The sequence below is a fragment of the Bombina bombina genome, chromosome 6 (assembly GCF_027579735.1).
Source record: "Bombina bombina isolate aBomBom1 chromosome 6, aBomBom1.pri, whole genome shotgun sequence".
Classification (NCBI taxonomy): Eukaryota; Metazoa; Chordata; class Amphibia; order Anura; family Bombinatoridae; genus Bombina; species Bombina bombina.
In genome coordinates, this window is record NC_069504.1 from 242,295,757 (window position 1) to 242,318,282 (window position 22,526).

General features: G+C 41.7%; 1 protein-coding gene across 1 annotated transcript in view; it reads left to right on the forward strand.

Annotated features, from left to right (window-relative positions):
* The window catches only part of CAPS2 (calcyphosine 2), a 314,122-nt gene that overhangs the window by 128,953 nt on the left and 162,643 nt on the right, over positions 1 to 22,526 (forward strand). Inside the window, exons 11-12 of the mRNA XM_053716776.1 lie at positions 14,480 to 14,575; positions 15,659 to 15,752. Of these exons, the coding sequence (XP_053572751.1) occupies positions 14,480 to 14,575; positions 15,659 to 15,752 (190 nt within the window). The remainder of the gene's footprint in view (positions 1 to 14,479; positions 14,576 to 15,658; positions 15,753 to 22,526) is intronic.

Sequence of the window (22,526 nt, forward strand, 5' to 3'; positions counted from 1 at the left end):
TCAGGTTTCAGTCGGACAACATCACGACTGTAGCTTACATCAACCATCAGGGAGGGACAAGAAGCTCCCTAGCAATGATGGAAGTATCAAAGATAATTCGCTGGGCAGAGTCTCACTCTTGCCACCTGTCTGCAATCCACATCCCGGGAGTGGAGAACTGGGAGGCGGATTTCTTAAGTCGTCAGACTTTTCATCCGGGGGAGTGGGAACTTCATCCGGAGGTCTTTGCCCAGATACTTCGACGTTGGGGCAAACCAGAGATAGATCTCATGGCGTCTCGTCAGAACGCCAAGCTTCCTCGCTACGGGTCCAGATCCAGGGATCCGGGAGCGGTTCTGATAGATGCTTTGACAGCACCTTGGACCTTCGGGATGGCTTATGTGTTTCCACCCTTCCCGATGCTTCCTCGATTGATTGCCAGAATCAAACAGGAGAGAGCATCAGTGATTCTAATAGCACCTGCATGGCCACGCAGGACTTGGTATGCAGATCTAGTGGACATGTCATCCTGTCCGCCTTGGTCTCTACCTCTGAAACAGGACCTTCTGATCCAGGGTCCATTCAAACATCAAAATCTAACTTCTCTGAAGCTGACTGCTTGGAAATTGAACGCTTGATTTTATCAAAACGTGGGTTTTCTGAGCCAGTTATTGATACCTTAATACAGGCTAGGAAGCCTGTTACCAGAAGGATTTACCATAAAATATGGCGTAAATACTTATATTGGTGCGAATCCAAGAGTTACTCATGGAGTAAGGTTAGGATTCCAAGGATATTGTCTTTTCTACAAGAAGGTTTAGAAAAGGGATTATCCGCTAGTTCTTTAAAGGGACAGATTTCAGCTCTGTCCATTCTTTTACACAAACGTCTGTCAGAAGTTCCGGACGTTCAAGCTTTTTGTCAGGCTTTAGCTAGGATCAAGCCTGTGTTTAAAACTGTTGCTCCGCCATGGAGTTTGAACTTAGTTCTTAATGTTTTACAGGGTGTTCCGTTTGAACCCCTTCATTCCATTGATATCAAGTTGTTATCTTGGAAAGTTCTGTTTTTAATGGCTATTTCCTCGGCTCGAAGAGTCTCTGAGTTATCTGCCTTACATTGTGATTCTCCTTATCTGATTTTTCATTCAGACAAGGTAGTTCTGCGTACTAAACCTGGGTTCCTACCTAAGGTGGTCACTAACAGGAATATCAATCAAGAGATTGTTGTTCCATCTTTGTGTCCTAATCCTTCCTCGAAGAAGGAACGTCTGCTACACAATCTAGATGTAGTCCGTGCCCTGAAATTTTATCTACAGGCAACTAAGGAGTTTCGTCAAACGTCTTCCCTGTTTGTCGTTTATTCTGGCCAGAGGAGAGGTCAAAAAGCTTCGGCTACCTCTCTCTCTTTTTGGCTTCGTAGCATAATACGATTAGCCTATGAGACTGCTGGACAGCAGCCTCCTGAAAGAATTACAGCTCATTCTACTAGAGCTGTGGCTTCCACTTGGGCCTTTAAGAATGAGGCTTCTGTTGAACAGATTTGCAAGGCTGCAACTTGGTCTTCTCTTCATACTTTTTCCAAATTTTACAAATTTGACACTTTTGCTTCTTCGGAGGCTGTTTTTGGGAGAAAGGTTCTTCAGGCAGTGGTTCCCTCCGTATAAAGAGCCTGCCTGTCCCTCCCGTCATCCGTGTACTTTTGCTTTGGTATTGGTATCCCAGAAGTAATGATGACCCGTGGACTGACCACACTTAACAGGAGAAAACAAAATTTATGCTTACCTGATAAATTCATTTCTCCTGTAGTGTGGTCAGTCCACGGCCCGCCCTGTTTTTTATGGCAGGCTAAAAAAATTTTTGGATTATACTCCAGTCACCACTACACCCTTGGGCTTCTCCTTTCTCGTTGGTCCTTTGGTCGAATGACTGGAGGTGACGTAGAGGGGAGGAGCTATATAGCAGCTCTGCTGGGTGAATCCTCTTGCACTTCCTGTAGGGTAGGAGATAATATCCCAGAAGTAATGATGACCCGTGGACTGACCACACTACAGGAGAAATGAATTTATCAGGTAAGCATAAATTTTGTTTTTACCTTACCAGCCCTGAACAGGGCCCTTTGCGGGGCATGCCCCAAGAAAATCAGCTCTTTTGCCTGTAAAAAAAACATACAATACCCCCCCCCAACATTACAACCCACCACCCACATACCCCTAATCTTACCCAAACCCCCCTTAAATAAACCTAACACTAAGCCCCTGAAGATCTTCCTACCTTGTCTTCACCTCACCGGGTATCACCGATCGGTCCTGGCTCCGATATCTTCATCCAACCCAAGCCGGGGCTAGACATCCACTGAAGAAGTCCAGAAGAGGGTCCAAAGTCTTCCTCCTATCCGGCAAGAAGAGGACAATCGGACCGGCAAACATCTTCATCCAAGCGGCATCTTCGATCTTCTTCCATCTGGTGCGGAGCGGGTCCATGTTGAAGCAGCCGACGCGGATCCATCCTCTTCTTCCGGCGTCTCCCGACGCCAATCGGATTGAACTTGATTCTGATTGGCTGATTCCATCAGCCAATCAGAATATTCCTACCTTAATTCCGATTGGCTGATAGAATACTATCAGCCAATCGGAATTCGAGGGACGCCATCTTGGATGACGTCCCTTAAAGGAACCGTCATTCGTCGGGAGACGCCGGAAGAAGAGGATGGATCCGCGTCGGCTGCTTCAACATGGACCCGATCCGCACCAGATGGAAGAAGATCGAAGATGCCGCTTGGATGAAGATGTTTGCCGGTCCGGATGTCCTCTTCTTGCCGGATAGGAGGAAGACTTTGGACCCTCTTCTGGACTTCTTCAGTGGATGTCTAGCCCCCGCTTGGGTTGGATGAAGATATCGGAGCCAGGACCGATCGGTGATACCCGGTGAGGTGAAGACAAGGTAGGAAGATCTTCAGGGGCTTAGTGTTAGGTTTATTTAAGGGGGGTTTGGGTTAGATTAGGGGTATGTGGGTGGTGGGTTGTAATGTTGGGAGGGGGGGTATTGTATGTTTTTTTTTACAGGCAAAAGAGCTGATTTTCTTGGGGCATGCCCCGCAAAGGGCCCTGTTCAGGGCTGGTAAGGTAAAAGAGCTTTTAAATTTATTAATTTAGAATAGGGTAGGGCATTTTTTTATTTTGGGGGTCTTTGTTATTTTATTAGGGGGCTTAGAGTAGGTGTAATTAGTTTAAAATTGTTGTAATATTTTTCTTATGTTTGTAAATATTTTTTTATTTTTTGTAACTTAGTTCTTTTTTATTTTTTGTACTTTAGTTAGTTTATGTAATTGTAGTTATTTGTAGAAATTGTATTTAATTTATTTATTGATAGTGTAGTGTTAGGTTTTATTGTAGGTAATTGTAGGTATTTTATTTAATTAATTTATTGATAGGGTAGTGTTAGGTTTAATTATAACTTAGGTTAGGACTTATTTTACAGGTAATTTTGTTATTATTTTAACTAGGTAACTATTAAATAGTTCTTAACTATTTAATAGCTATTGTACCTAGTTAAAATAATTACCAAGTTGCCTGTAAAATAAATATTAATCCTAAAATAGCTACAATGTAATTATTATTTATATTGTAGCTATATTAGGATTTATTTTACAGGTAAGTATTTAGCTTTAAATAGGAATAATTTATTTAATAAGAGTTAATTAATTTCGTTAGATTAAAATTATATTTAACTTAGGGGGGTGTTAGTGTTAGGGTTAGACTTAGCTTTAGGGGTTAATACATTTATTAGAATAGCGGTGAGCTCCGGTCGTCAGATTAGGGGTTAATAATTGAAGTTAGGTGTCGGCGATGTTAGGGAGGGCAGATTAGGGGTTAATACTATTTATGATAGGGTTAGTGAGGCGGATTAGGGGTTAATAACTTTATTATAGTAGCGCTCAGGTCCGCTCGGCAGATTAGGGGTTAATAAGTGTAGGCAGGTGTCGGCGACGTTGTGGGGGGCAGGTTAGGGGTTAATAAATATAATACAGGGGTCGGCGGTGTTAGGGGCAGCAGATTAGGGGTACATAAGTATAACGTAGGTGGCGGTCGGCAGATTAGGGGTTAAAAAAATGTAATCGAGTTGCGGCGATGTGGGGGGACCTCGGTTTAGGGGTACATAGGTAGTTTATGGGTGTTAGTGTACTTTAGGGTACAGTAGTTAAGAGCTTTATGAACCGGCGTTAGCCCAGAAAGCTCTTAACTCCTGCTATTTTTCTGCGGCTGGAGTTTTGTCGTTAGAGCTCTAACGCTCATTTCAGAAACGACTCTAAATACCGGCGTTAGGAAGATCCCATTGAAAAGATAGGATACGCAATTGACGTAAGGGGATCTGCGGTATGGAAAAGTCGCGGCTGAAAAGTGAGCGTTAGACCCTTTAATCACTGACTCCAAATACCGGCGGTAGCCTAAAACAAGCGTTAGGAGCCTCTAACGCTGGTTTTCACGGCTAACGCCAAACTCCAAATCTAGGCCTAAGTTTACTCATGCCCTAGAAAATGTTATACACATGTTCTATACCTTACTAATATTTATTTGCCAGTGAGACAATGTTATTATTCACGGTAGTACACAAATTTGATGTGACTTTATTATATCCTGCAGATTTTTTCTTGGTGTGGATGTCACTTACATAGTGTATTGCAGGGACTTTGTTTTTTAATGTTACTGGTTGGTACTATGGTCAGTAGGGCGCATAGACACCCCATACACATACTAGACCTTCCCTAGCTAACATAACCTCAGTTCTCATTGCTACACAATAACATATATATAGTATATTAGGTTTCTGGAAGATTTCCCATGCATACCCCAGTGCATGTTGTTATGCACTGGGGTATACTAAATGTTTATTTAGTATATGTTTATAAATGTTTATTTACAGCCAATGGGACCCTTGAAGATTATTGCCATGCTTTTTTTTCTTTTCTTTTTTTTTTTGTACATGGCCTCTTGGTATCCAATCTCCTTATGGGGTTACACTGGACCCACAGCCCATTAAGATAGTTTTAGTTGGGTACTCCCCTATTACCTAACTGCATTGGCTTAGAACACAAACATAGCATTTGTACCTGTTTTATTTCCTCACCTAAGTACCTGGTTTATGCTCAGCTTCTCAATTTGTCTGTAGATTATTCAAATAACACTTACAGTCCTTAGAATCATTTACATGTATATACACTCTGTCCTTGAACTTTGATCACATGGCCTTCTTGTTCTATTAATGTACTCCCATATATAGCCCTAGCGAACTAATCCCAACCCCTGGTAAATGTCCAACTGTCTGTATGGGATTTACTTTTGGAGGCCTATTTCAGAGGCCTGGTCAGGCCTAGAACATACCAGCCTCTCATTTCCCCATGGGACATGGTAAATTCCTTTTTCCAGCCCATTGGAGCCGTGTAATATAACATCTGTTATTTAGCATCCAACACATGTTACTGTTTATTTGTAGCCAGTATGCCTTTTGGAAGTTATTGCCCTGCATTTCTTTGTATTTAGCTCTGTGATATCATACTTACTTATTGAACTAGTCTTAACTCCCCCCCCCCCACAATAAAGAGCCCCCTACTTAAGGGGGACCACTTAGGCGGTTTATCTTACCTATACCGTACCCTACCTATGGTTCTCAACTATTCCCTTAACACAAATCCCTACATAGCCTTGTAGAGATTAATCTATCCGCCCTATCTAGGTCAGCAGGACTGATCGTTATTACCTGTTGACTAGCTATATAAGCTTAATACAACCCTTGATTGCCTCTCTTGAGCTGTTAGTCCTAGTGTCTCATTATGGATTCTATTTCTCATCAAGGAAGTATATAAGTTCCCGTATTGTATATTACCTCTTCTTCCACGTTGAGAACCCAAACAGTTTTTTCCTAATCATTCTAGTTACCTATACATTTATAGATGGTCAATAAAGCTCGAGTTAAAAATTAGAAAACATGAGGTTTGATGATAGAGGTCCAAAAGTGATCTCTTTAATAGAGGCGTCCTCCATACCTTGATTAGTCTTATTTGAGGTCCAAGAGTGGCCACCTATATTTACAGGGAGGCATACCGCACGTTAGGCAGATTACATGAACACTAATATATTGTATTTTGTCACTATTAAGTAAGATATTGTCAGTTCTTTTTGATTTTATTGTGACATTTCAATGTATATTTTTTCTTTGTATGCCTGTTCTTTTCCAACCTCAATAAAAATAATAAAAAATAAATAAATATATAAAAGCAAATTCCAGTGTACAACATATCATTAATTGAAAGCAGCAGAATCAATGCTTCATTGAGACCCTTGGGGACCAAAGATGGGAACTTGTAGATCCAAAAAGTTTCCCTTTGTCTTAATTTCATATATCTATTATATTGCTGTGATGGTGGAACATGTTCTATTGGGGTAATGGAGAAACTACAAGGTTCTCCAATGTGGCTCTGTACATGGTGTCTAGGTACACTATGATTAAGTAACCTCTTCTTCACATTTCGCAAATGTTCGCTCCATCTGGTGCGGACTTTGCGGGTCGTGCGGCCTAAATATTGTAGGCCACATTTACAGGTTAATGCGTACACTACGAAAGATGTATTGCAAGTAATGCAACTTTTTATCTTAAATACCTCACCCGTAGTGTTAGCAATGATGGTTGTTGTTTTAGGTACAATATATTTGCACATAGAACATCTGGGATGACCACATCTGTATATCCCTGGAGATGTATGTTTGATAACTTGTCTCTTTATTTTACTAGACACAACTACTCTGCTGGGTACAAGTTTTTGCTTCAGGTTAGGGGCCCTCCTAAAAGTCAACATTGGCTGAGTTTCCAATGTCTTTTTAAGAATAGGGTCTTGTTGTAAAATGTGCCAATGTTTGGTGAGAGACTTTCTTATCACTCTGTAATTGGAATTATATTGGGTTATAAATCTGGGTTGTGAGATCTCATCGAAGGTTTGCGTGGCTTTCTTTTTCTTCTTATTCTGAAGCAATACAGTTCTATTCAGATCGCAATATTAATCAGGAGATTGTGGTTCCTTCCTTGTGCCCTAAACCTGCTTCTTCGATGGAACAGTTACTTCATAACTTGGATGTGGTTCGAGCTTTGAAATTCTATCTTCAGGCTATGAAGGATTTCAGACAAACTTCAGCTTATTCTGGGAAGCGCAAAGGGCTGAAGGCTGATTCGTTGGGCCTATGTGACAGCCGGACATACGCCTCCTCAGTGGATTACGGCTCACTCAACTTTGAGCTGTGGCTTCTTCTTGGGCCTTTAAGAATGAGGCCTCTATGGAGCAGATTTGTAAGGCAGATACCTGGTCTTCCTTACATACTTTTACAAAGTTTTACATATTTGACGTTTTTGCTTTGGCTGAAGCAGCTTTTGAGAGAAAGGTTTTGCAGGCTGTGGTGCCCTCAGAATTGGTTCCGCCTCCTTTTTACCCTCTCGTTTTTTCATTCAGTGTCCTCTAGAGCTTGGGTATTTGTTTCCCACAAGTAATGAATGAAGCCTTGGGCTTTCCTCGTATTAGATGGAAAACATAAATTATGCTTACCTGATCATTTAATTTCCATCGTTACGAGGAGAGTCCACGGCTCCCACCCGGTGCTCCATTGGGGGGACCTGAATTTCATTTGTTGTTTTCGTCTGGCACCTTTTATACCCTGATATTTCTCCTACTGTTCCTTGTTCCCTTGGCAGAATGACTGGGGGATGAGGGGAGTGGGGGAGGCATTTTAGCCTTTGGCTGGGGTGTCTTTGCCTCCTCCTGGTGGCCAGGTTCTGTATTTCCCACAAGTAATGAATGAAGCTGTGGACTCTCCTCGTAACGATGGAAATGAAATTATCAGGTAAGCATAATTTATATTTATACACACACATGTATAAACATATATACATATTTATATATACTTTGGAGCCCATTCCACTCTAATACCTGAAAACATTAAAAAAAACATTTTCTTTCCTAAGACATGGAGAATCCACAATGTCATTCCAATTACTAGTGGGAATATCACTTATGGCCAGCAGGAGGAAGCAAAGAGCAGCACAGCAAAGCTGTTAAGTGTCACTCCCCTACCCATAATCCCCAGTCATTCTCTTTGCCTCTGTCAATGTCGGAGGTGAAGTTTAGTGTCTGAAGAAATGATTCCTTTTTTGGGTACTTTTCTCTGCAAGCAAGGATTTGGGTTTAGCTGAGTCCACATCAATCTCTTCAGAATAGTAGTGGTGGTTTTTAAGCAGTTAGGAAGTGTGAGGTGGTCATTACCTTGTTTCCTAACATTGTGCTGCTCTAGTTATATAAAGCCAGAGTTGGTTACTCTGTTCTTTCTTTTTTCTACAGGTCTCTGTAAAGAGTATGTGTCCTTTCACTCCTTGTGAGCTGTCTTCCTGCCAGACAGCTAGATTGCAGGTAAGTGATTTTGTCTTCTAGGTACTGGGGACCTTTCTCTGCATTATACATATATAAACATGGGACATTATAAAATCTTTAGTGGAGGATTATATTTGGCACTGTGCAGGCACATTAAACTGTATCTGAGGAGATTTAGGGGTTACTCATTCGTAATGGTGATGAATGAGTTAACTTTATTTCTGGGGCCCATTTTATTTCATTAGACTCTGTATGGGTCTTATGGTTTTTATTTTACTTGTGGAGTGAGTATGATGAGGTTCCTTTAAGTGGATGGAAAATTAGTCATTAGAGTGTGTCAGTTTCATGTTTTGTCTAACGGCTGCAGCACGCTTTTACTTGATGCGCACTTTCTTTTTCAGCCGGTCACTTGACTCCTCCCTTCCGCTCTCAAAAATCTACGGAGCGGCATTGGCTGAGTCTGTTAATCTGTAACATTGGCTAGTCTATTTCTGTCAACATTGGTGGTACTCCGGAGGGGCAGGTAAGGCACCTCAGTCTGCTGAGGTGTGGAGGTCCTGATTAGGGGTAATTTAAAGTGACAGTAGCAATTTAAATGTTTTTTTTTTTTGTCATTCCAATTTCTCAGGGAATTCCTTAAGTTATAGACATGGAGCAGGAGTCTGTTCCTATGGACAAATGTTTATTGTGTCTTGAGGCCCAAATTGTTTTACCTATGCAATGTTGTTCCTCTTGTTTAGAAAGGACTTTGAAATGTAAAGACAAACTTTTTGTTTCTGAGCCTAATGTCTCTCAGGATGATGCCGTTTAGGCAATGCCACAGCTTTCTCCTCTCATGTCCCAAGCCTCAAAGGCGTCACATACAGTGTCCTGCAGTTCCTCTCAGCTTCCCAGAGGAGCTTATTTGCCTGCAGATTTTTGCTGCTCATGTATCCTCTGCCGTATCTGCAGGGTTATCTGCTTTTCCTTTGTTGGGGAAATGCAAGAGGAAAACAAAACATTTTTTCAGATAGTAAGATATCTGTCCCTTCTGCTGCTGTGCAGGTTGCCCTGCCTCATAACTCTGAGGAGAAGGTTACCTCAGTAGCTTCTGAGGGTGAAATCTCAGATTCTGACAGTATAAATTCTTTGTCTGATGCTGAAGAAGTAAACTTCAGGTTTAAGCTTGAACACCTTTGTATACTGTTAAAGGAGGTGTGTACTGTTAAAGGAGGTATTAGCTACTTTGGACAACTCAGACTCTTCTGTCGTGGCCAATCCTAGAAAATCTAGTAAGCTTAACAAATACTATGATGTTCCTTCCTCTGTGGAAGTGTTTCCTGTTCCAGACGATGTGACGGAGATTATTTCACTGGAATGGGAGAAGCCAGGGATACCTTTCTCCCCGTCTTTAAAAAGAGGTTTCCTGTTGCTGACTCCATTAAAGATTCATGGCGCACAGTGCCTAAAGTTGAAGGGGCTATTTCTACTCTGGCTAAGAAAACTACGATCCCTATAGAGGATAGCTGCACCTTTAAGGATCCCATGGATAAGAAGCTGGAGGCTTATATGAAAAAGATGTATATTCATCAGGGTCTTCAATGGCAACCTGCAGTGTGTATTGCCACAGTAGCAAGTGCTGCATCTTATTGGTGCAATGCCTTGTCTGAATCAATTCTAGCAGTTGGAGGAGATCCAAGATAGGATTAAGGCTCTCAAACTAGTCAATTCCTTTATTTCTGACACTAACATGCAAGTTATTAGACTGGGAGCCAAGATGTCTAGCTTCACTGTCTTAGCCCGTAGGGCTTTGTGGCGAAAATCTTGGTCAGCTGATGTTACCTCTAAGTCCAAGCTTCTGGCCCTCCCTTACAAGGGTAAAACCTTGTTTGGACCTGGTCTAGCAGAAATAATTTCTGATATTACGGATGGGAAAGGGTCTTTTCTACCTCAAGACAAGAAAAACAGATCTAAAGGACGTCAAAGTAATTTTCATTCCTTTCGAAACTTCAAAGATCAAAAGTCTTACTCTCCCTCTTCCAAGCAGGAGCAGTCCAAGTCCTCTTTGAAACCGAATCAGTCTTAAAACAAGGGGAAGCAATCAAAGAAGCCCACGGGATCGGATCAAGTGGGGGGCAGACTTTCCCTTTTTTGTCAAGCCTGGATAAGGGATGTCCCAGATCCTTAGGCTATGGACATAGTATCTCAGGGTTACAAAATAGAATTCAAATCTTGCCCTTCCAGGGGCAGATTCCATCTCTCAAGATTATCTGCAGACCAAGTAAAAAGAGAGGCATTCTTGAACTGCATTCAGGACCTTTTCTCCCTAAGAGTGATTGTTCCAATTCTACTAAGAAAACAGGGTCTAGGATTTTATACAAATCTGTTTGTAATTCCCAAAAAAGAGGGAACTTTTCAACCCATTTTAGACCTGAAGTGTCTCAACAAATTTCTCAGGGTACCATCCTTCAAAATGGAAACCATTCGTTCCATTCTTCCTTTGGTTCAAGAGGGTCAGTTCATGACGACCATAGACCTGAAGGACGCATATCTTCATGTTCCCATTCACAGGGATAATCACAAATTCCTGAGATTTGCTTTTCTAGACAAGCACTTTCAGTTTGTGACTCTTCCGTTTGGCCTTGTCACATCTCCCAGAATTTTCTCAAAGGTTCTGGGGGCTCTCTTGGCAGTGGTCAGTTCTCGGGGAATTGCAGTGGATGACATACTGGTTCAGGCGCAATCTTTTCAACAAGCACACTCTCATACAGAGATCTTGTTGTCTTTGCTATGTTCCCACGGATGGAAAGTGAATCTGGAGAAGAGTTTTCTTGTTCCAGCTACAAGGGTGGTTTTAGTAGGAACCATAATAGATTCCCTATCTATGAAAATCTTTCTGACAGAGGTCAGAAAATCCAAAATTCTATCTTCTTGCCTCTCTATACAGTCTACTGTTCCGCCATCAGTGGCTCAATGTATGGAGGTAATTGGTCTGATGGTCGCTTCCATGGACATCATTCCCTTTACTCGATTCCATTTGAGAGCTCTGCAGTTATGCATGCTCAGACATTGGAACAAAGACCATTCAAATCTATCTCCGAGGATAGATCTAGACCAGTCGGCAAGAGACTCTCTCTCGTGGTGGTTTTCTCAGGAGCATCTGTCTCAGGGCACATGCTTCCGGAGACCTTCCTGGCTGATCGTGACCACGGACGTCAGCCTGCTAGGCTGGGGGGCAGTCTGGGACTTGTTAAAGGCGCAGGGACTATGGACTCGGGAGGAGTTTGCTCTCCCCATAAACATCTTGGAGTTGAGAGCGATTTACAATGCTCTGATTGCTTGGCCTCAATTATCCTTAGACCAGATTTATAAGGTTCCAATCGGACAACATCACCTCAGAGTTCCTTAGCCACGAAGGAGGTGGCACGGATTATTCAGTGGGCAGAAGCTCACAATTGTTATCTTTCTGCCATCCACATTCCAGGAGTGGACAACTGGAAGGCGGATTTCCTGAGCAGACAGACATTTTATCCTGGGGAGTGGGTCCACCATCCATAGGTGTTCTCCAGGTTAACCCTCAAGTGGGGGTTGACGGAGTTGGATCTGATGGTATCTCGGCAGAACGCCAAGCTTCCAAGGTACGGTTCAAGGTCAAGAGATCCGCAGGCCGCTCTGATAGATGCTCTGGCGGTTTCTTGGGTTTTCTGTCTAGCATATCTGTTTCCTCCATTTGAGCTCCTTCCACGAGTCATTGCTCGTATCAAATAGGAGAGAGCGTCAGTAATTCTAATAGCTCCTGCATGGCCTCGCAGGATCTGGTATGCAGACCTAGTAAAGATGTCTTCTCTGCCACCTTGGAGGTTGCCTCTGCGGAAGGACGTTTTATCGTAGGGTCCTTTCCTCCATCCAAATCTCATTTCTCTGAAGCTGACTACTTGGAGATTGAACGCTTAGTTCTGGCTAAGCGTGGGTTTTCTAAATCGGTCATTGAGACCATGTTGCAGACTCGCAAGCCTGTTACTCGTAACATTTACCGTAAGGTATGGCATAAATACCTTTATTGGTGTGAATCGAAGAGCTACTCTTGGAATAGGGTCAGGATTCCTAGAATTTTGTCCTTTCTCCAGGAAGGTCTGGAGAAAGGGTTGTCAGTCAGTTCTCTGAAAGGTCAGATTTCTGCATTTTCTATTCTTTTACATAAGCGTCTGGCAGATGTGCCAGATATTCAATCTTTTTTTCAGGCCTTGGTCAGAATCAGGCCTGTGTTTAAACCTGTTGCTCCTCCTTGGGGCCTTAACCTTGTCTTGAAAGTTTTGCAGCAGGCTTTGTTTGAGCCAATGCATTCCATAGATATTAAATTGTTATCTTGGAAGGTTTTGTTTCTTATTGCTATCTCTTCTGCTCTGAGAGTTTCGGAACTCTCGGCTTTGCAGTGTGATTCGCCTTACCTTATTTTTCATGTGTATAAGGCAATTCTTCATACTAAATTGGGGTTTCTCCCTAAAGTGGTTTCTGTTAGAAATATTAATCAGGAAATTGTTGTTCTTTCTCTCTGTCCCAATCCTTCTTATCATAAGGAATGTCTGTTGCACAACTTGGATGTTGTGCATGCTCTAAAATTCTACCTACAGACGACTAAGGATTTTCGCCAGTCTTCTGCTCTGTTTGTTTTTCAGGAAAGCGTAAGGGTCAGAAAGCTACGGCTACTTCTCTTTCCCTTTCCCTCTGGTTGAGAAGTATTATTCGTTTTTCTTATGAGACTGCTGGTCAGCAGCCTCCTGAGAGAATTACAGCTCATTCCACTAGGGCTGTCTCTTCTTCTTGGGCTTTCAAACATTTAGCTTCGGTGGAACAGATTTGCAAGGCTGCAACTTGGTCCTTTCTGCATACTTTTTCCAAATTTTATTCTTTTGCCTCGGCTGAGGCCTCTTTTGTGAGAAGGGTTCTTCAAGCGGTGGTGCCTTCTGTTTAGCTCTGCCTGTCTTGTTCTCCCTCCCTATTCATTCCGTCTCCTCTAGCTGGGGTATTGGTTCCCACTAGTAATTGGAATGACATTGTGGACTTTCCATGTCTTAGGAAAGAAAACAAAAAGTTTGGTTACCTGATAAATTTTTTCTTTCCGGACATGGAGAGTCCACGACCCCATTCTTAGTTATACAGTTATTTTTGACTAAACCTCAGGCACCTCTACACCTTTGTGTTATTCCTTTTTTCCATTTCCCTTCGGTCGAATGACTGGGTATTATGGTTAGGGGAGTGACACTTAACTGCTTTACTCTGGTGCTCTTTGCCACCTCCTGCTGGCCAGGAGGGATATTTCCACTAGTAATTGGAATGACGTTGTGGATTCTCCATGTCCGGAAAGAAAGAATTGTATCAGGTAAGCAAACATTTTGTTTTATTTAATTATAATATTTAATATTGTGTTTTACTGTTCATGATATGTAAATATTTTACATTCCAATGTTCTTCACATATATATATATATACTGTGTATATATATATATATATATATATATATATATATATATATATATATATATATATATATATATATATATATTTATATATATATACCTATATCAATATATTCATATATATATATCTAGGTATAGACTATAGATGTATATTTAAAAAAATCATAGAGAGAGCGATTTAAAAGTAAATAAAACATTTTCTTTTATGTGAAGAACATTGGAATATAAAATATTCATAACTACCTTCAGGTTAGCGCTGTAGGTTTAACACGGTGTCCGGTTAGCGCACGAGCGATAAGTGTTTTTTTATTTTTTGTAGTTTGTGCTCTCTATTGAAGTCTATGTGGAAAAGAAGTTAGCACGGTTGCCCTCATGCGTTACAAGTTTTACTTCTGGAAGTGTTTCCATGTGAGCAAAAGCGCTAAAAAGCGTGCCACTTGTAATCTGTTCCTATGTGTTTGCAACAATGTTTGAAAAATTAGATATTGTTGCATGTTGTAAGCGCTACTACTATACATTTTTACATCCACAACAGCATGCCGCAAGTATGCATAGAATTATAATCACGTTATTTCTTTATACTCATTTGTAAATTATGTTGATAGTAACTATGAAATTATTTGCTTTTTCTGCCTTAGAAATGGACGTGATGCCTGTAGAGAACTTATTGGGTTCTTTTTTGCACATGACAAGTCTGTTACAATTTATGAATATCGTCAGTTTGGAAAAAATAGGTAAGTTAAAAATGTAATCAAATGTATGATTTTAAGTGAGCTAATTCAGGTGTTCCTATTCATATTAATGACCTTTACTAATATCTGACATTTTAGTAGCTTGATGTCTTGCTGATGTCCTTATTTTAAATGGTTCTCTGGTCCTTTTTTATAAGTCTGAGACATCACAGTCAGGTTCTTGAGCCCTATTTTCTTCATTAAGGTAGTTTGTATTGCCTGGAAATATCACCCAGGTGCTCTGGAAGTTGGGAGTTAATGTAATGGAAATATTAGCAGATAGTGATGGTAAAAAAAAAACACCAAAAAGGTGTTATCCTTTTTATTCAGGAAGAAAATAATGGTTGGCAAGAAGGGGGTAATCATTAACTTCTTCCTGCCAGTCACACGCAGAGTTGATATGAGTAATTGTGATTGGCCTCTTCCTGTTAGATACTGAGAGAGAATCGATTAACTGATTTACTATCATACACTACGTAGTATCTATGCCAAGCAAAGCTTTTTTTATTCTAGAGACATACTTAATCCATCAAGAAGCAGTACTATGATTGCCAGTTTTAAAATTTTCTTTGCTGCATTAGCATTGTTGACAGGATCTGGCACGTGACCCCACAAGCTGGTGCCCTGTTCAGAATTTTATTGAGAACAAGTTGTGGGTGGGTCAAGGTGTTAGTTGTTTAAAGAGATATGAAACCCAACTTTTTTTATTTATGGTTCAGATAGATATGTCCTGAGAATATATATTATCCTGGAAGACTACTGCACACAATTCCTTCATTGAGTTGACTGTGCTATCTGCCTTGACCTTTAACACCCATTACCTTTTTGCATGTGGGTTTGACTTCTGCCACTGAGAATAGTGAGAAAAAGAAGGAGGGCAGCTGAAATAATTGGAATTGAGGCTGTAATAGTAAATTCAATTACATAAATAAATAATGGAGGAGGAGCCTTAAAATATATGACCTTCTCAAAAGTCTATCTGCCAACTCAGGGCCGGGCCTAGTTAGTCTAGTCATAAATATGTCCCTGAACATATTATTTCTCTTTTAACTAAATTAAAGGTAATTTTTTTATTTTATCTTAAAGGACAAATGCTTTGCCATTCATTCTGAAAGGGACATACAGCCACCAGTTTGGGAAGAAAAGAGGAAAGCAATATGAACTTGAAGACTTTTATACTGTAAGTATGAATAATCCTGTCTGTAGACTACTGCAGAACATAGAGAACAATTCAACTTGCTAACTTTGTTACCATGCAAAAAGTACATTCTCCTGCATTTCAACCTGTTTAAAGTCATTTCTATGATAAATGCTTTACATTTGAGTGTGTGATTTGAGACTAAATTAAAAATGGTTTATTAAAATTAAGTGCATATTTCATTCTCCCCTTTTATCTGCTTTACTGTGGAGCAATCCAGGCAGCTCAAGTCCCTGGACCAACAAATGGGGGGGGGGGGGGGGGCAGAGGCAGATCTACTGAGTACTATGCCCCTCTAATATTTGCTTACAATGCAAAATTAGCAATCAACAATCTTGAACTCCAAGCAATCTTTAATGGTCTCAATGCTTGTCCTGCTCTCAAACAGGGGCCCTTCATTCAATTCCAGTTAGACTGTGTCACAGCAGTGGCTTATTCCAACAATCAGGCAGTTCGTTTGTGATGAGGAAGGTGTCTCTTATCATTCATGTTCCCAATGTCAGTTATTGGGAGGTGGGCTTTCTAAGTCACCAGCATTCCCATCCAAGGGAATGGCCTCTTCATCAAGAGGTTTTTGACTAGATTTTGAGGTGCTGTGGAGGATGGTGGAGATAGACATTATGGCTCCTGCTTAAATCACAAGCTTCCCTGCTATTGTGTTAGATCCAGAGATCCTGGTGGATTCCTTAGTGGTGCCTTGGCCATTCAAGCTGATATGAAACTTCCTTCTATTTTTGCTACTACCCAGAATCAAGCAGGAATGAGCATCAGTGATTCTGATTACTCTGGTTTGACCTTGTCCTCTGTATAGTCTTTCACTCAGGAGAGATCTTCTGTCTCCGGGTCCTTTTTTTATCAGTATCTTCAAATCCTAGCTTTGACAGCCTAACAATTGAATGCGTGGTTTTGTTAGATAAAGGTTTGTCTCACAAGGTAATGGAGATCTTGATCCAAGTAAGAAGTTCTTTCACCAGATGCATCCATCAGAAAATCTGGGGAACATATATGGCAAAGTGTGCAGCTAGGAAGTCACTTCAAATTCTCAAGGATGGTTTTTAGAAAGTTTTATCTGCCAGGTATACCAATAGTCAGCCTATATAGAATTTTTACAAAATATCAGGTATTTTTTAGCATTCACCCTGTCCTTCCATTTATATTAATTATTAAAATGAGAAGCAAAATGAGGCTAGCTATTTTCTTCTTAAACTGGAAGAGTCCACAGCTGCAGTCATTACTTTTGGGAATTTAGAACCTGGCCACCAGGAGGAGGCAAAGACACCCCAGCCACTTCCCTCATCCCCCAGTCATTGCCTTTCGTCACAGGAAATTGACAGAGAAGTGTCAGAAGATTGAAGATAGTCTCTTATGAAGGGTAGTACCCTTCAAATGGGACTGGAGTTTTAAGTAATCCTGTCAGCCTCTCGGTGAGAGCATGGATGAAAGTTAGAGTCCGGAGATGCAGGGAGTGTCGTCTCTGCAATACCATCCTGACTCATGTTAACAGCTCCTTGGCAATCAGCGTTGACGAGTTTCGCTGCCTGCCTTTATTTACTCAAGTCCATGTCAGAAGCAATGCTACTATCTGTCACACTTAAAGGGCCGTGTTCCTGTTCCACGGCGTAGATTCCGGTAAGATTGTTTCATTTTATTTCGATATGTCAATGTAATGTTAACAAAAGAAGTCAGGGTCCCAGTGGGACTCCTTTATCTTAAAATAGAATCAAGGGTTAATATCTCCTGTGGGGGGTTATTGAACAGGGGGGACTTTTATCATGTTTGTTATGTGATCTGTCTGCTAATGTGTAGTGATGCTTGGGCTCATGGCTATTCGGAACATAATGGCCTTATCATCAGACTGCGAGGTCCTTTTGGGCTGGCGTGCCTTTTTTTGTACCTTGTGACCGAGTGTGGTCACGTTGTAATTCCATTTCCGTACCCTGACCGAGTCACGACAGAGAGAGTCTGTTCATTAGTTGTCTGGTTCACAGGAGGTGGTGTGTGCTCCAGCCATTGGGGGTGTAAGGTGCCGTTTAGCTTTAGTCCATATTTGCAATCTCCAAGTTATGGAGGATTCTAATTTTTTAGAGACGGACATCTCCGACTCGGAGTATACATCTTGTGAGGACTATGAAATGGCCCGGGTTATCCATGCCCATCAGTTATGTTTCGATTGCCGTTCTAGAGTACTCTCTTCCCCCGAATCAGGGAATGTAGAGTGCCTTGAGCCATCCGCCTCTGAGGATTCCATGTCCCGTGAGACGCGTGCCCCAGAACCTTCTTTTGCTATGCAAGCTGGTGTCCCTATGACCGTTACTCCTTCTCCGGAAGGCAGCTGGTTTCCTCCAGAGGTAACTGGACGGTTCCGCATGGCCATATCTATGGCGCTGGCACATTTATATCTCCCAAGAGAAGTATTTTTAAGATTCTTTCCGTGTTCTGTTAACCCGGATCCGTCAAGCGTGAAATCGCCTAAATCAGTTCGACCTTCTGGGGAAGCGATGGCCTCTGAGGCTTCAGGGGCCCCTCCCTCGGGTCCGGGTTCGTCCATCGATCCGGCGGGGAACATTTTGCCTTCTGTTATAGACTGGCACGTCTTCGTGTACTAAGGCATGTTTTGGCGGTGCTGGAGGATTCCGGTCCTACTGGGCCGAGGGATCCTCGGTCTTCCATGCCGGATGGCAAACTGGGTTAGATGTACGGGGATGAAGCCATACTCCTTGACGTCTCCATTTTTTTATTCTTTAAGTATCTGTTCCAGTTTTGAGTTTAGGAGAATAGGGCCTCTGATCGGCTGGTCCTATTAGTGCGCCCATTCTCCTTGGACGTTCACCCTCAGGTGCTGCCTTCATTTTCTTTGGTCCGGTTAGGATGTGTTTAATTTGTTTTATGAAGCTCATCTCTGTTATGATTTTCTGTTTTGGGAACGTTTCTTCTCTGGAACTGATACTTGTGATTTTGTGGCCGTGTGAGCACTTTCTCGGAAGTTGCGCAGTACTATATAATGACATAGTTATATTTATAGATTATGTTATCGATCCCTTCGGGGGCTTCGATTTTTCTTGGACAGTTTCGGAGTGTTCTCGTACCAGGCGGGTACTGGTCGGGCGCTAGCTGCTGTTCCTTACGGTTCATGTCACCCACGTGGTGCCGGTGTGCTGGGTTGCTCACTTTGATAAGTGTTTGTTTGTTCTTGTTACCATTACTAGGAGACAGAGGGACTACATCGGTCCACCTCCCGTTCCTACTATCAACAGGGTTCCGGACTCAGAGCCTGCTGAGGCTCCTCATGAGAGGCCTTTTGGCCTTGGAACCAAAGTTCCTCCATTTCCAATGGTTTTGGAGGTTTGGATAACCTCTGGGTCGTCGGGGTACCAGATGGAAGACGATTTTCATTTTTCACTCTTGGTATCTTCTGGATGTCTGTTTTTTGTGGCCAAGTCGAAGGTACCTCTCGTAGGTTGCTGGGGGCTACTTGTTGCCCTTCTTGGGTGGTCAGGTCATCTGTGTCGGAAAGTTTGGGTAGGTTACTACTTCCTTTTTCAGTATGTTGAACACTTTCTAGGGAGTGCAGGGGTTTGGGTTACTCCCTGTTGTTTTTCCCCGGCATCTCCTTGTCAACTTGTCTGCCAGGAGTTGTGAGGCTCCCACCGTTTTTTTCCTGTGAGGTACAGGATTTTCCGGGAGGCTGATCCTTTAGGGGTCTTGGGGATATTATCACTTCTCATCCTAAGGGCTGACTCATCCCTTCATCCTTCAAATGGAATAAGAAGCCTGATGAAACAGACAGCAGTCTGAGAAACGCGTTGCTTATTTGTTTTAATATCAAGTGTTATATTCTTGACACTTTGATTTTTATATTTGCCATTAAATTGTGTTTTTTTTACTATTTACTTTATCCTGAGAGTCTGAGCTTATTTCGGTCCTGTTGGACAAAGGAGTTACCAGTATTCTGGCAGTAACAGTGAGCTGGAACCCTGAGACCCCAGTCTGCCTGATTTAGCACAACTGAGTGCTGCTCTATTTGTGAGTACCATTTCGACTATCACATTATTTGTTTGCTCTTACTATATCACACTAGGAGGCGCCTTTGTTTTTGTGATTTATTTCACAGAGAATATTTGTATCCAGATCCTTCAAATGGAGCCTGTTCCGTGTAATCCCGTGACTTTTAGAGGGGCGTGTTCCCCTTTGACTCTCTAAGAGATCTAACCTTTGGGTTTACAAGCAGAGGGTCCTGGTTTCTGACACTCCCCGGGTGCTGGTTGCTCTTTTTCTTAGGCCTGTTAAGATGACTTTCTAGGCTCTTTGGTGTGAATCTATTTCAAATGTCCAATGTCCAGAGACATTGGGATGTGGATGCACTGCCCAGGATGCACTTCTCTGTATGAGGTAACTTGACAGTTCCTCAGGGGGTTTGAACTTTGACCGGTCTCGGGTTCTGGGGGTCTAGTTTGTGATCATGTCTCTTGTCTGAGAGTTCAGATTCCGGATCTGGATCGGTGCTGGGCGGTTTGGTTTCAAACCTTTAGGTTTGAAACATCCGCTTGTCCCTTCTGATATCTGTCTGAGGGTTAATTTTGCTTTCTCTCCGGTGGCATCTGACAGGATCATCAGGGGCAGTTATTGTACCTTGATGTGGGCTTGTGGTTGTCGGTTCAGCTGAGCTGTTTGTGGTTTCACCGTTCTCTGGTCTCTTATCCATGCCTATGGCTGGGGAAAAGGTTCCTTGGCGTTTGTCCTCCTTCGGGGAGGTTTCTGAATACAGTTTTCATTGAGGCCCCAAAGTCGTTTTCCGAGCGGTTCTGTCCTTCTTGTGTGCAAGAGGTGATGGGGCTGGATTCTGGTACTGGGGCGCTGTAGTTTAGTGTCTATCTCCCTGGTTTGGGAGTGATCCCTCTTAGGAGAGAGTTGTGTAGGGGTCCTTGAACTCGAGCACGTAGTGTTCTGTCATGGCTTGTGGTAGCAAGCAAGATTTAAATAATGGTCAGAGTTTTTCCCCTATGGGGTCATTCCCTTTTAGGCCCCTTCTTTTTCTTCTGAGGTGTGGTTCGAAGAATTTTGTATTCTTTGTTTCTTTCATGTAATTAGCAAGAGTCCATGAGCTAGTGACGTATGGGATATACATTCCTACCAGGAGGGGCAAAGTTTCCCAAACCTCAAAATGCCTATAAATACACCCCTCACCACACCCACAAATCAGTTTTACAAACTTTGCCTCCTATGGAGGTGGTGAAGTAAGTTTGTGCTAGATTCTACGTTGATATGCGCTCCGCAGCAGGTTGGAGCCCGGTTTTCCTCTCAGCGTGCAGTGAATGTCAGAGGGATCTGAGGAGAGTATTGATCAATGATCTCCTTCTACGGGGTCTATTTCATAGGTTCTCTGTTATCGGTCGTAGAGATTCATCTCTTACCTCCCTTTTCAGATCGACGATATACTCTTATTTATATACCATTACCTCTGCTGATTTTCGTTTCAGTACTGGTTTGGCTTTCTACAACTTGTAGATGAGTGTCCTGGGGTAAGTAAGTCTTATTTTCTGTGACACTCTAAGCTATGGTTGGGCACTTTTTTATAAAGTTCTAAATATATGTATTCAAACATTTATTTGCCTTGACTCAGGATGTTCAACATTCCTTATTTCAGACAGTCAGTGTCATATTTGGGATAATGCATATGAATAAATCAATTTTTTTCTTACCTTAAAATTTGATTTTTTCCTGTGGGCTGTTAGGCTCGCGGGGGCTGAAAATGCTTAATTTTATTGCGTCATTCTTGGCGCGGACTTTTTGGCGCAGAATTTTTTTTTCTGTTTTCTGGCGTCATACGTGTCGCCGGAAGTTGCGTCATTTTTGACGTTCTTTTGCGCCAAAGGTGTCGGCGTTCCGGATGTGGTGTCATTTTTGGCGCCAAAGGCATTTAGGCGCCAAATAATGTGGGCGTCATTTTTGGCGCTAAAAAAATATGGGCGTCACTTTTGTCTCCACATTATTTAAGTCTCATTATTTATTGCTTCTGGTTGCTAGAAGCTTGTTCACTGGCATTTTTTCCCATTCCTGAAACTGTCATTTAAGGAATTTGATCAATTTTGCTTTATATGTTGTTTTTTCTATTACATATTGCAAGATGTCCCACGTTGAAACTGAGTCAGAAGATACTTCAGGAAAATCGCTGCCTGGTGCTGGAGCTACCAAAGCTAAGTGTATCTGCTGTAAACTTATGGTATCTGTTCCTCCAGCTGTTGTTTGTACTGTTTGTCATGACAAACTTGTTAATGCAGATAATATTTCCTTTAGTACTGTTACATTACCTGTTGCTGTTCCATCAACATCTAATACTCAGAGTGTTCCTGATAACATAAGAGATTTTGTTTCTAAATCCATTAAGAAGGCTATGTCTGTTATTCCTCCTTCTAGTAAACGTAAAAAGTCTTTTAAAACTTCTCATTTTTCATATGAATTTTTAAATGAACATCATCATTCTGATTCTGATAATGGTTCTTCTGGTTCAGAGGATTCTGTCTCAGAGGTTGATGCTGATAAATCTTCATATTTATTTAAAATTGAATTTATTCGTTCTTTACTTAAAGAAGTCCTAATTGCATTAGAAATTGAGGATTCTGGTCCTCTTGATACTAAATCTAAACATTTAGATAAGGTTTTTAAATCTCCTGTAGTTATTCCAGAAGTTTTTTCCTGTCCCTAGTGCTATTTCTGAAGTAATTTCCAGGGAATGGAATAATTTGGGTAATTCATTTA